At 39.8% G+C, this 10,480-nt stretch overlaps 4 protein-coding genes across 4 annotated transcripts; 1 reads left to right on the top strand and 3 right to left on the bottom strand.

The window, feature by feature from the left end:
- The first annotated feature begins 621 nt into the window (after window positions 1–621).
- LOC108040462 (glutathione S-transferase C-terminal domain-containing protein homolog) lies at window positions 622–2,907 on the top strand. The gene is made up of 4 exons (XM_017117944.2): window positions 622–840; window positions 900–1,069; window positions 1,321–1,786; window positions 1,899–2,907. Exons 1-4 carry the CDS (start codon window positions 697–699, stop codon window positions 2,874–2,876), a joined length of 1,758 nt encoding a protein of 585 aa, XP_016973433.2. The 5' UTR covers window positions 622–696; the 3' UTR covers window positions 2,877–2,907.
- A 196-nt stretch (window positions 2,908–3,103) lies between these two features.
- On the bottom strand, window positions 3,104–3,843 carry LOC108040463 (NEDD8). Its single transcript, XM_017117945.2, has 3 exons — window positions 3,687–3,843; window positions 3,394–3,524; window positions 3,104–3,333 (listed from the first exon to the last, which is right to left on the bottom strand). Exons 1-3 carry the CDS (start codon window positions 3,702–3,704, stop codon window positions 3,228–3,230), a joined length of 255 nt encoding a protein of 84 aa, XP_016973434.1. The 5' UTR covers window positions 3,705–3,843; the 3' UTR covers window positions 3,104–3,227.
- Window positions 3,844–4,314: 471 nt separating this feature from the next.
- On the bottom strand, window positions 4,315–7,298 carry LOC108040464 (homocysteine S-methyltransferase). The gene is made up of 4 exons (XM_017117946.2): window positions 7,138–7,298; window positions 5,949–6,124; window positions 5,703–5,882; window positions 4,315–5,115 (listed from the first exon to the last, which is right to left on the bottom strand). Exons 2-4 carry the CDS (start codon window positions 6,103–6,105, stop codon window positions 4,457–4,459), a joined length of 996 nt encoding a protein of 331 aa, XP_016973435.2. The 5' UTR covers window positions 6,106–6,124; window positions 7,138–7,298; the 3' UTR covers window positions 4,315–4,456.
- A 1,089-nt stretch (window positions 7,299–8,387) lies between these two features.
- On the bottom strand, window positions 8,388–10,388 carry LOC108040459 (selenocysteine methyltransferase). Its single transcript, XM_044460117.1, has 2 exons — window positions 9,581–10,388; window positions 8,388–9,344 (listed from the first exon to the last, which is right to left on the bottom strand). Exons 1-2 carry the CDS (start codon window positions 10,187–10,189, stop codon window positions 8,964–8,966), a joined length of 990 nt encoding a protein of 329 aa, XP_044316052.1. The 5' UTR covers window positions 10,190–10,388; the 3' UTR covers window positions 8,388–8,963.
- Between the last annotated feature and the right edge of the window lie 92 nt (window positions 10,389–10,480).

Here is a 10,480-nt window from a genome sequence, read left to right as displayed (position 1 = left end):
CATTTGCAAAGGAAGTGTATGGCAAGAATTATGTTGCCCTTTTTGCTGAGCCAGAAGAACGGCGGCAACAAGAACTTCTTTATTTTTAGCCACCAGCCATGAAGACAAGGCAAAAGGGGGGAGTTGGGTAGAACAAGAGTGGAAATGGCAGAAACCAAAAAAAGGGGACGGTCAAAAAGGCGGACCAGAACGAGTCTTTGGTACCTCGAAAAGGATTGCAGAAACCACGATAGGGATTTTAAAATATGTATATAAAGTTTATATTATAAACACTTTGGTTCTTATTTTGGAACAAAATTTGTTTTAAAATTGCTTCCCCTTGTATACAAGCATTGATAAAACATTAACGTTTACGATACTTAATTTTAAGCCATTTGAGTTTAATAAAGGACATTTTTTGATTGTTCCCTATTATTCTGAAATTGTTGATTTGATTTTTTAAAATTCATATATTTTTGAGCATTCTTTACATTTTCTAGAGCATGCAGTTGTTAATCAACATTTTAAATTCAAATAGCGCGCACATCTGCACATGTGCTGCTTAACAATCGATAACATAAATGACTATCGCACTGTATCGCAGACAGGTGAATGCCAAACCCCCTTCTTTCTTTTGTTTGGCCCCCAGCTGGTTATTATTTCCTCGCTCGTTTATTTTATTTTTGGTTTTTGTTTAGTTCCCAATTTGTTAATGAAATGGATCAGTTGTACCTGGAGATCGAAATAAGTACTCAAAAGGAGACCACCATCTACACAAGTGTATCATCGTTTTTGGCCTTGTTTACTTATCAATTCCTAGACGATCCAAAAAATGTGCGGGTGAACTTCGTTTCTACCAAGGTTTGATTTATACAATAAATAGAAGAATGCTTATTAACCCATACCAATTTACCACCAAGATTGAGGGCGGTAAAATAGCTTTAAGGAGCTCCCAGCTGCGAAAGGAGCTCACGGATCAGCACATAACGTGCAGGGAGGCCGCATCCCTGCCCGCTATTCGGGATTTGAAACTTCCCATCTACGAAAAGGATGGAAATACCTATATAGCAGGATCTTGTGCTGTTTGCAGGTTAGTTAATATGTTACAAATTGTTTAATCCAAAAATTATGATTTTATTTACAGACAATTTTACTCACAGAAAGCTTTCAAGATTTGAATCTAATGTCCTGTTAACTTGATCAACTATTTGTTTATATATTTTATAGGTAGTTCCATTACCTGTCTTCTAATTATAAACATGTATAGTTTAATTAGTTTACAAGCAGTAATTTAAAAAAAAAATTTCAAATCGAGAATACATCATTAATCTTTGATTTCAGAGAGCTAATTGCCAGGCAACCGAATGAGGAACTAAAGAAACTGTTGGGCTTCAAGGGCAGCTGCCTCCTGGCTCCATCAGAAGCTTCGATTTGGACTAGGTTCTGTGAGGTGGATGTGGTTGACGTTGTGAGTAATATTCACAACGGTCAAATTCTTGACTCGGTGCCCCCAGAAGTAGTAAGATTCGAGCAACATATGAATGAACCGGTGAGAATGCACAACATCTACAAGCAGGCCAGAGAACAGGCCAATCAGACAGAGAATGGCGGCAAAGTCAAGAGAAAAGAGCGAGTACAGATTAAGTGTACTACGCCCAAGGAGGATCTGCTTATAGAGCACCGATTCGCCGAGGGAATTAGCTTCACCATTGCCGATCTCATCTTGTATCCCCTGTTAAGGATCGTCTTCCAACATTGCGGGCAGATGCTGCCCCATTTTCCACTCACCAGTACTTGGTTTAGTGAGGTTAGTAAATAAACCAATAAAGTACGTTTTCTACAAACGTTAAAATTTCCTATATTTACCTTTAAATACCCGACTACCTGCACCGTGATACCAAAAAAGTTACCCATTTCAGATTGATGCCTTCGATGGCAAGTGTGCGAGGATACTGAAGGAGCTATATGTGCCACAGGCAGTGAGGACCCCGCCCGGCGACCTTGGAATTCCCGACTGCGAGGCAACTAGTCTTTACAAGGCTGATCCCAAGCGATACAAACCGCGAAATCGCATCTACACTAGTCAGTTAGAGGTGGATGCGGCCCTGGGAAAACTGGCCTCGTTACAGCTGCAATTCAACTCGGACTCGGAGCACACTTACGGACAGCAGCTCATCGACTGGGAACAAATTGAGCCCACACATGCAGAGAGTTCAGCACTGCCAAAGGAGCGACTCGAACGCAAGCGACAGCAGCTGGAGAACATGGCCAATGCGGTTGTGTCCTTGGCTCAACCTGGCGATCGCATAGTAGACTTCTGCAGCGGCACAGGCCACTTGGCCATCCTCCTGGCCCTCAAACTGCCAAAGTGCACCATTATTGTGATGGAAAACAAAGCTTTTTCCCTGCTCCAAGCTCAAAAGAGGACTGTCGAATTGGGCTTAAACAACTGTGTCTTCTACCAATGCAATATCGATTACTTTGTGGGAGGATTCGAAATCGGTGCCTCTCTGCACGCCTGTGGAACTGCAACGGATATTGTTTTACAGCAGTGTCGCAGAGCAAAGGCACACTTTGTTTGCTGTCCCTGCTGCTATGGATCCCTGCAACCTATGCCGCACATTTCGTATCCGCTGAGTAAAGCATTTCAAGGGGTATTGGAAACAAAGGACTACCTGTACATTGCCCATTCGGCGGATCAGGCGCACGAGATGGGCACCACCAACTGCAAGCCGGAGACCACGCTTCAGGGACTCCACTGCATGGCCGTGGTAGACACCGACCGCCAGCTGCAGGCGGAGGAGGCGGGCTACCAAGTGATCCTCACGCGCCTGAAGCCCGAGCAGTGCACGCCAAAGAATCACCTGCTAGTCGGACGTTTTGTTAAACAGAACTGAACATACAAACTGCCACTGATACAAAATAAATGCATTTTTATATACTTTACGAAACATGAATCATCATTGCCGTGCGTAATCTTTAAATCTGTCTGCATTTCGTTTTAAATTTTGAATATTATTTCAAAAGTGATTCATTGAAGCCTTTCGTTTTACTTTTGTTTAATTTAAATCGCTTATCCGAATCTGATTTGTTCACTTTTGCCTTACTTTTCTCTAAGCGAATATAGCTTTAATAGTTTTATGTATTATACTTTAATCCGATGCTTCTCAAGCTTAATATATTTGAATGCATTTTAAATGAGTGTTCTCCAATTTAAAACAGTCTGTTTAAATAAGTTCCGGCATTAGTTATAGACAATTTATCAGGATGGAATCACCTCCTCGCAGAGCCAGGACCAAATGGAGTACAGACCCACCTTGCACCTTGTAGTCGGCCGCGGTTTTGTCATCGTTCCTAAAGAGGATTACATTTGAAATTAGTTGAAATTCAAGGTTAAGTCCCTGAAAAACTCACATTTGCTTGCCGGAGAAAATAAGACGCTGTTGTTGCGGCGGAATGCCCTCCTTTTCCTCTACGCGCTCCTTGATACGATCCACCTTGTCCGTAGGCTCAATGTCGATTTCTATTTCCTTGCCGGTCAGGGTCTTTTGGAAATATAATACATATTAACATTAATATTATTTTGGGGCCATAAAATATACACTTTAATATTCCTCGCTTTTGTTGTTGTTTAAAGTGACGCTTGGCCCGGGCGCCGCAATTCGTCATCATGCTACTTGTTGCGAATATAACCTGACGCCACTCACCTTTACTTTGATCAACATTGTGTGTCTGTTAAAGTAGCCTGTTCGGTTAAATTACTAAATTATCTATAACTTTTTGCTAATTTTCACAGCTGGCTGTTTTTTTTTGGCTGTCACTCGTTCGGCGTTGATTCGATTTCAGGCAAACTAGAGCTGTCAATGCATCGATAACACTATCGATAATACCCAAAGGCCCTGTTAAATGAAGCCTCTATCGATGTTTAAACTGTCTCCTTCGTTGTGACTGGCAACTTGCAGCGATATCGATTGTTCGCTTTATTGCTGGCGCTAGAAATCGATATTTTTCGAATTAAATAACGTATTTATTCATCGATCATAAACATAAAAACCGTATCCAACTTTCAAGTTTAAATACTAAGCTAAAAACAAACTGCAAAAGAAAATAACAAGAGTTTGCAAAATATTTAACATTTAAAAGTTGTTAAAATATCAAGAACAAAATACCAACTCTTAACTAAAAAAAACTAGCAAACTAGGTAATCTTTTTCACATTTAATGTTTTAACTTTACAGATAGTTTTCAATTTGTTAAAGTTACTTTCAGACTGCTTCAATCATAAATTACCACATGAAAGTAACTTTAACAAGTTGGAAGTAAGTAATAAGCTAAGAAGAGCGATATTTTTTTAAACATGTCTTTATTTAATTAAGTTTTAAGTCTTAATAACTAATTACGCATATTTACAAGACAAATTCGAAATGAATTTTGTTCAGTTTGAAGTTACTGAGATACCCAGTTCTTTTTGCTAACACTTAGGAGAGCTTCTTCAGTTTGTTCCAGTTGCGAATGGCTTCTCCAATGTGGCGGATATCCCGCGCATAGGTTCGACAGCACCCGCCGATGACCTTGGCCCCCAGTTGCGCCCACTCTGGGACGTAATTGGCGAGGGGAACACAGTGCTCCCTTCCCTGCCAGCCGTTGACCACGTCGTAGACTTCACCACTGTTTGGGTACACGACCAGGGGAATCTGCTCATCCACTTCGCGCTCTCCATTCAAACTCTTGAACAGCGGAGTCACGAATTTGGGATGCACACAGTTAACACCGATGGCCAGACATTTATCCTGGGCATTTCGCTCCGCCAACAAGTCCCAAATGGCATTCGCCGCATCCGCAAAGGTCTCGCCATGCGCCAATGTGTTCTCGTCCTTGCACTGGAAGGCCACCCAGAACTTAACGTCCGGATAATCATCGCACAGCATCTCCACCAGAGCCTCCGCCTCCATTTGGCAGGGAATCGTCTCGATGGCCAGTGCATCCACGCCGGCCTCCAAGCAGGCTTCAATCCGCACGCGATGCCAATCCGTAATCTCCTTGGCGGGCACATAGTCGGCATAGCTGCCGGTGTATTCGGATCCATCGTGCAGATGGGCGCCATACGGTCCAATAGACGCGATGACCAATGGGTAACCTGGAAATAAAATATAATTTTAGTCTTACATTTTTCTCAATTACATAAAAAATTATTTGAAGAAAAAAAAAATGTAAATAATAATAATAATATTCATGCGATCTGTATTCATTTGCTGAAGAGTTAAAGTTAAAAAAATTCATTAATATTTTATTTGTATATAACATAATCGAACCAGAACTTGTTGATATCTAAATATATTATAAGAAGTATTACCACTATACAAAAAAAGGTATAGTAACTTTAAATAAATTAAAATAAACTAAGGCATTTGAACAACATGATGGAGAATATATTTTAAAAATGACTTCTTTGGGTTTTTGAAAAATAAGCAAAATAGAGTGCTAGCCATACACCAATAAAAGATCAAAAACGGAAATAAAGAAAAAATATTGTTTAAAATAGTAAAAAAAACAATAGCAAGTAAAATAAAAATATTATTCCTACATTAATTAAAATATTTTTGGCAAATGAACCACCAAAGTCTTAACAACCTTACTGCTACCATTATGCTACTAAAATATCAATTAATCCAGCACGTGCCAAAAGATAATGGATATGGTAGATCCAGCAGGATCTGCACTTACCTTCCGGAACCGCCAGCTGGGCCTGATAGCACTCGGTGAGATAGCGCTCCTTGGCAATGTGTGCCAAACGGACCGTGTTCCTTATCAGCTCGATGCTCTGCTCCTCGTCCAGCTCCAGATACTCCATGTAACCCTCGACACTGGACTGATAGGTGTTGGTCAGGATAATATCGGCTCCATCTGTTGTTGTCAGGGGGAAAATTCAGTTAGTCTGCTGCTAATTGCTCCTAGCAACCAGGTGCTCACTCTGCAGAAAATCCAGATGGGTGCTGATAATGGCCGCCGGATTGGTGGCATTGAACCGGGCACTCCACAGCGGATCCCCATCCACGGAGTTGCCCACATGGACGGTCATCTGGGTGCCGAAGCCGCCATCCTTCACCAGCACGCGCGTCAGTCCCATGATTACAATTACAAGGTTACTGAAAGGGGAGCGACCAAACCAAATTATTTATTAGTTACATTTTCCTACGTCAGCGGAATAGGAGATAATTAAAATGCACATATTTGTTATATGAGCGCCGACATCTGGCAGATTGCCCATTAAATGCGGATTGATCGGCAGCAGCAACAATGTTGCATCGAGTGCTGGCTTTGGCACAGTTGTTTACTGCGAGTAATTGGTTCATCCAAACTTATCGCCCACTTTCTAGTTCAACGAACTTGGCACAACGGAAACCAAGTGCACTGACAACTCAAGAAGTTCTTTCTAGAAAGTAGGACTAAATACGATAAGCCAAGTTCGAAATACTCTAGTTTATGTATTAGTCATATTTGGATACACATTTTTTATCAGATAAGCTTTTAATATATTTTTGCATTATAATTTTAAAGAAATAAAAAAAAAGTATTAAAATAGTACAAAATATACATTTTGAAAGTAAGAATATTAGTCAATTTGTATAAATTGCATTCGATTTTCAATATTTAAACATAAAAATGTAGGTTTTCTCTTGAAAGAACTGCACAGATAAAAAATTTCAAGTTAGAAGAAAATATTTTAAACTCAAGTTTATATTAATATTTTTAAATTGTTTACATCATTACATCTGAAATACACTTTTTATATATTTTTAAATTAAGAATATCAATCAATTTGAACAAAAGCAATATATTTTCAAAGACAACTGATATGATTTTGATTTAAATTATTTTTTCTCTGACACAACTAAATTTAACCATTTAAACTTAAGTTTATATAGTTTTCATATAGTTTTCATCTATTTAAGTAAAGTAATAACAACATATTTAAGGTATTGAAAATTACATAAATTGTAATTTTTATTTACATCGATTCTTTTATTGTTTTATGGGTTTTAAAATATTAAAGGATTCTGATCATAAAATTAGGACTCTTTCACGAATTTAAACACTCTTTGTTAGGGAATCTGGCACGTAGACAGCCAACAAACACACGACATTTTCCCGCACTCACCTTGGAAGCTTATTTATAGATCTTGTAAATCGCTAAACTCAATAACAATTTTATTAGACGTTGGCTGGTTATCAAGCTTTTTGTTTTTTTTTGTAGATCTCTCAGACTTTTAGATATGATCTGTCGCACTGGGTGCTCGTCGAACGTTTAAGTGTTTTACAACGCGTCGAGGGGCTTTTATACCTTCTGGCTAGCCACTCAGCTGTGCGGCTTATCAGGGCGAAATTAATAAATAAAATTTATAACAAAACAAAACGGCAAACACAAACACGAGAGTGCCCCCACCAAGTGTTACTTTGTGGGTGATAAGGCGGGTACACAGCTGCCAGACGCTGGCCAGCCAGATTGGATTGTCCGGGTTGTCAGCGCCTCCTCCACAAGGCTGATGAAATCGTCAGATCGTTGGATCGTCGGAGTGCGTGGTCCAGGTCTCCGAACGATGGTACTCGGCATACATATGCTGCTCGGCAGCTGGGCTACATCGGCGTCGATAACCCCTAGAAGCCCACTTGGACCACCACTCGCAGATGTACTTGGTTGTTGACTCTGTCTTCCTCAGAGGGTAACACCGAGTGCTTCCAATAGCAGAAGATTATAAATAAATTAAATAATTGAATAAACAAAAACAGTTAAGGATCACTTTAGGTAAGCAAACAAAAACACATTTGGCCGATTTCTCAATGCCATGTTAAGTCTTTTACGTTGGTTTAAATTTCTGTTTCGGAAAAAGTTTTCATTGTTATTTTACTGAAAACTCTTAACTAATGGCAATGTTCTAGTTAAAATGTTTAACCTTATCTTCTTTTTAAGGTTTGGCACTCCGAAATCGCATTGAAAAAGCGTATTGTGCTACCAAACTATTTGAGTTTATGTACATATGTAAGCTTTCTCAGCCAGATTGCAAACTAGAATCTTAACATGAAATTGAGAAATCGGTCAAGGAAATATTAGGAAAACTCAGCAGTTTTAAATTACGGTATGGTACAAAATATATTGTTTACCTGAATTAAAACGACATTCTACAGTTTTTAAGATAAGGGGTATACAAAGTAGGTTATGTATCTGAGGAAACCGATTAAATTACTGCTTTTGAAAATATATTAAGCTATGTTTTAAGAATATCTAAAAACAACTGACCAAACTTATGTTATTTTATCAAACAAATATGTTTTATAATTATTAAATTGTTCGACCGATTTTCAATTGTTGTTGTACTAGCAAAATCAATAAATAAATTGGGGACGAGAAAGTGACATTATTGAAAATGTTGTAATTTATTTCTTACTTACAAAAATACATAAATTCTTTCAAATATTTAAGACTTATTTATTAAACATTTAGAGCTTATGTGCAAAAGGTTATTATATATATCATTTTTAACAAGATTTATTGATTCAAATTCTATGTCGGCGATAAAATATAAAGATTAAGTACAAAATCAATTTTATTTCAAAAAGGAAAATGCACTTTGCTATGTAAAAGTTGAATCAGAGATTTTGCAGATTTGGATTTCGACTTAAATTGAGCTAGGTTTGCGAAAACGGTCGCTGGGTGACGGTCACCGCCAGACCCAGTTCCCAGTTCCCTGTCCCCTGCACCCAGCCCACTTGTTTACCTTTGGTCCGCCCGTTTAATCTGTTTTTGTCTCCCAGCCGTCCACGCTTTTTTCCACTCTCTGCTGATTAGGCAGCCCATCTGATCTGGGTACGTTTAGTACACAAATATTTGTATGTATTTAGCAAACTAAATAGGTCTAGGTCTAGTCCAACAAAACCGCTTTCGCATTAACGACAAGGCAGCTATCAGTGCTCGGAGTGCTCAACCGATTACGGCTTTATGTTGAGGCTATCGATGTACTTGCGGATCGCCAACACATCCGTCGGATAGACCCGGCAACAGCCGCCAATGATGCGCGCTCCCAGTTCGATCCACTCGGGCACAAATCTGACCACTTCCTCGCCGCTCCCGGTCCACTCTTCTTGATCCGCATCATAGATCTCTCCACGGTTGCTGTAGACCACCAGGGGTATACGATCCGATCCTGCGGCCTTGGTGAGTGATAACAGCAACTGGGTCACAAATAGTGGGTTCACACAATTGACCCCAATCCCAAAGAGCCTGCTCTCCGCCTTGCGGCTCTGCACCAACCGCCACACGGAGAGTGCCGCCTCCGCAAAGGATTCACCACTCGCCAGGTGCTTTTCATCCTGAAATTACAAAATATACTATTTTATTGGATCTTGTTTTACGGAGAATAGTAAGTATCCATTAAAAACTAACTCTAAATTTGTTACTAAATTTATATATTTGTTTCAATAAAATATATAAATTTAAAAACTAAATTTAATAACAATTGAAATTGTTATTCTTTTATTTTTATATTTCTTGTTTCCAAATAAAATATTTTATATCTCTGATTTTGTTTTGGAATACAATTACTAACCTTGCACTGAAAGGATACCCAAAATTTGGTATTTGCGCAGTTGTCCAGTACGAATTCGGTGACTGCCTCCGCTTCCAACTGGCAGGGCAATGTTTCCAGGGCCAGTCCATCGACTCCGGCTGCCAAACATATATTGATTCTGGTCCTGTGCCACGCCTTCAGCTGCTCCTTGGTCATCTTGTCTGCGTAGCTGCCGGAATACTCGGATCCGTCGTGGAGATATGCGCCATAGGGACCAATTGAGCCCAAAATCAGTGGCAGAGGCGAGTCCGGTCCTGATCCGGTTTCAGCTAGGTACTGTTCCTTGGCCTCCTTGGCCAGCTGGACACTCTTTTGGATCAGTTCTATACCGCGATCTTCGGTAACACCCAGGTACTTGACGAAACCCTCCACACTGGACTGATACGTGTTGGTTAAAATGATATCCGCTCCATTGCGCAGAAAGTCCAGATGAGTTTGAATTACAGCCTCCGGATTGGTGGCATCAAATCGAGATCCCCACAATGGATCTCCATCCACTTTTTCGGTGACATTCCTAGCCAATTGCGATGAGAATCCTCCGCACTTGACCAGAATTCCCTCGGTGCTCCGGTTGTGGTTCTCCTCCATGGCTTCTCTGGTCTACGTGATTCGCTCTACTGCAAAATTTTCCCAACGATACGACTTTGTTGTGTATCTGACAGATACGTGAGATTATGAGTTTTGTCGACTTGGAATTTTATTATTTTTGTCGGACTTTTTTGCTTGGGTTGGCAACTTTTTCCGCTTATCTTGTATGAGTTTTCACAATACAAAACTCACTTACACTTCCACACAGCTCAGCTGTTCCTTGTTTACACAAGCTAGCTGTCTACAGTGAACACTCGATGGAAATAATTTTTTTAGAAATATTTTAAAGAT

This window comes from Drosophila rhopaloa, unplaced genomic scaffold, assembly GCF_018152115.1.
Source record: "Drosophila rhopaloa isolate 14029-0021.01 unplaced genomic scaffold, ASM1815211v1 contig_2, whole genome shotgun sequence".
Taxonomy (NCBI): Eukaryota; Metazoa; Arthropoda; class Insecta; order Diptera; family Drosophilidae; genus Drosophila; species Drosophila rhopaloa.
The sequence above is the reverse complement of the archived record's forward strand: the minus strand, read 5'-3'. Positions and strand labels throughout refer to the sequence as shown.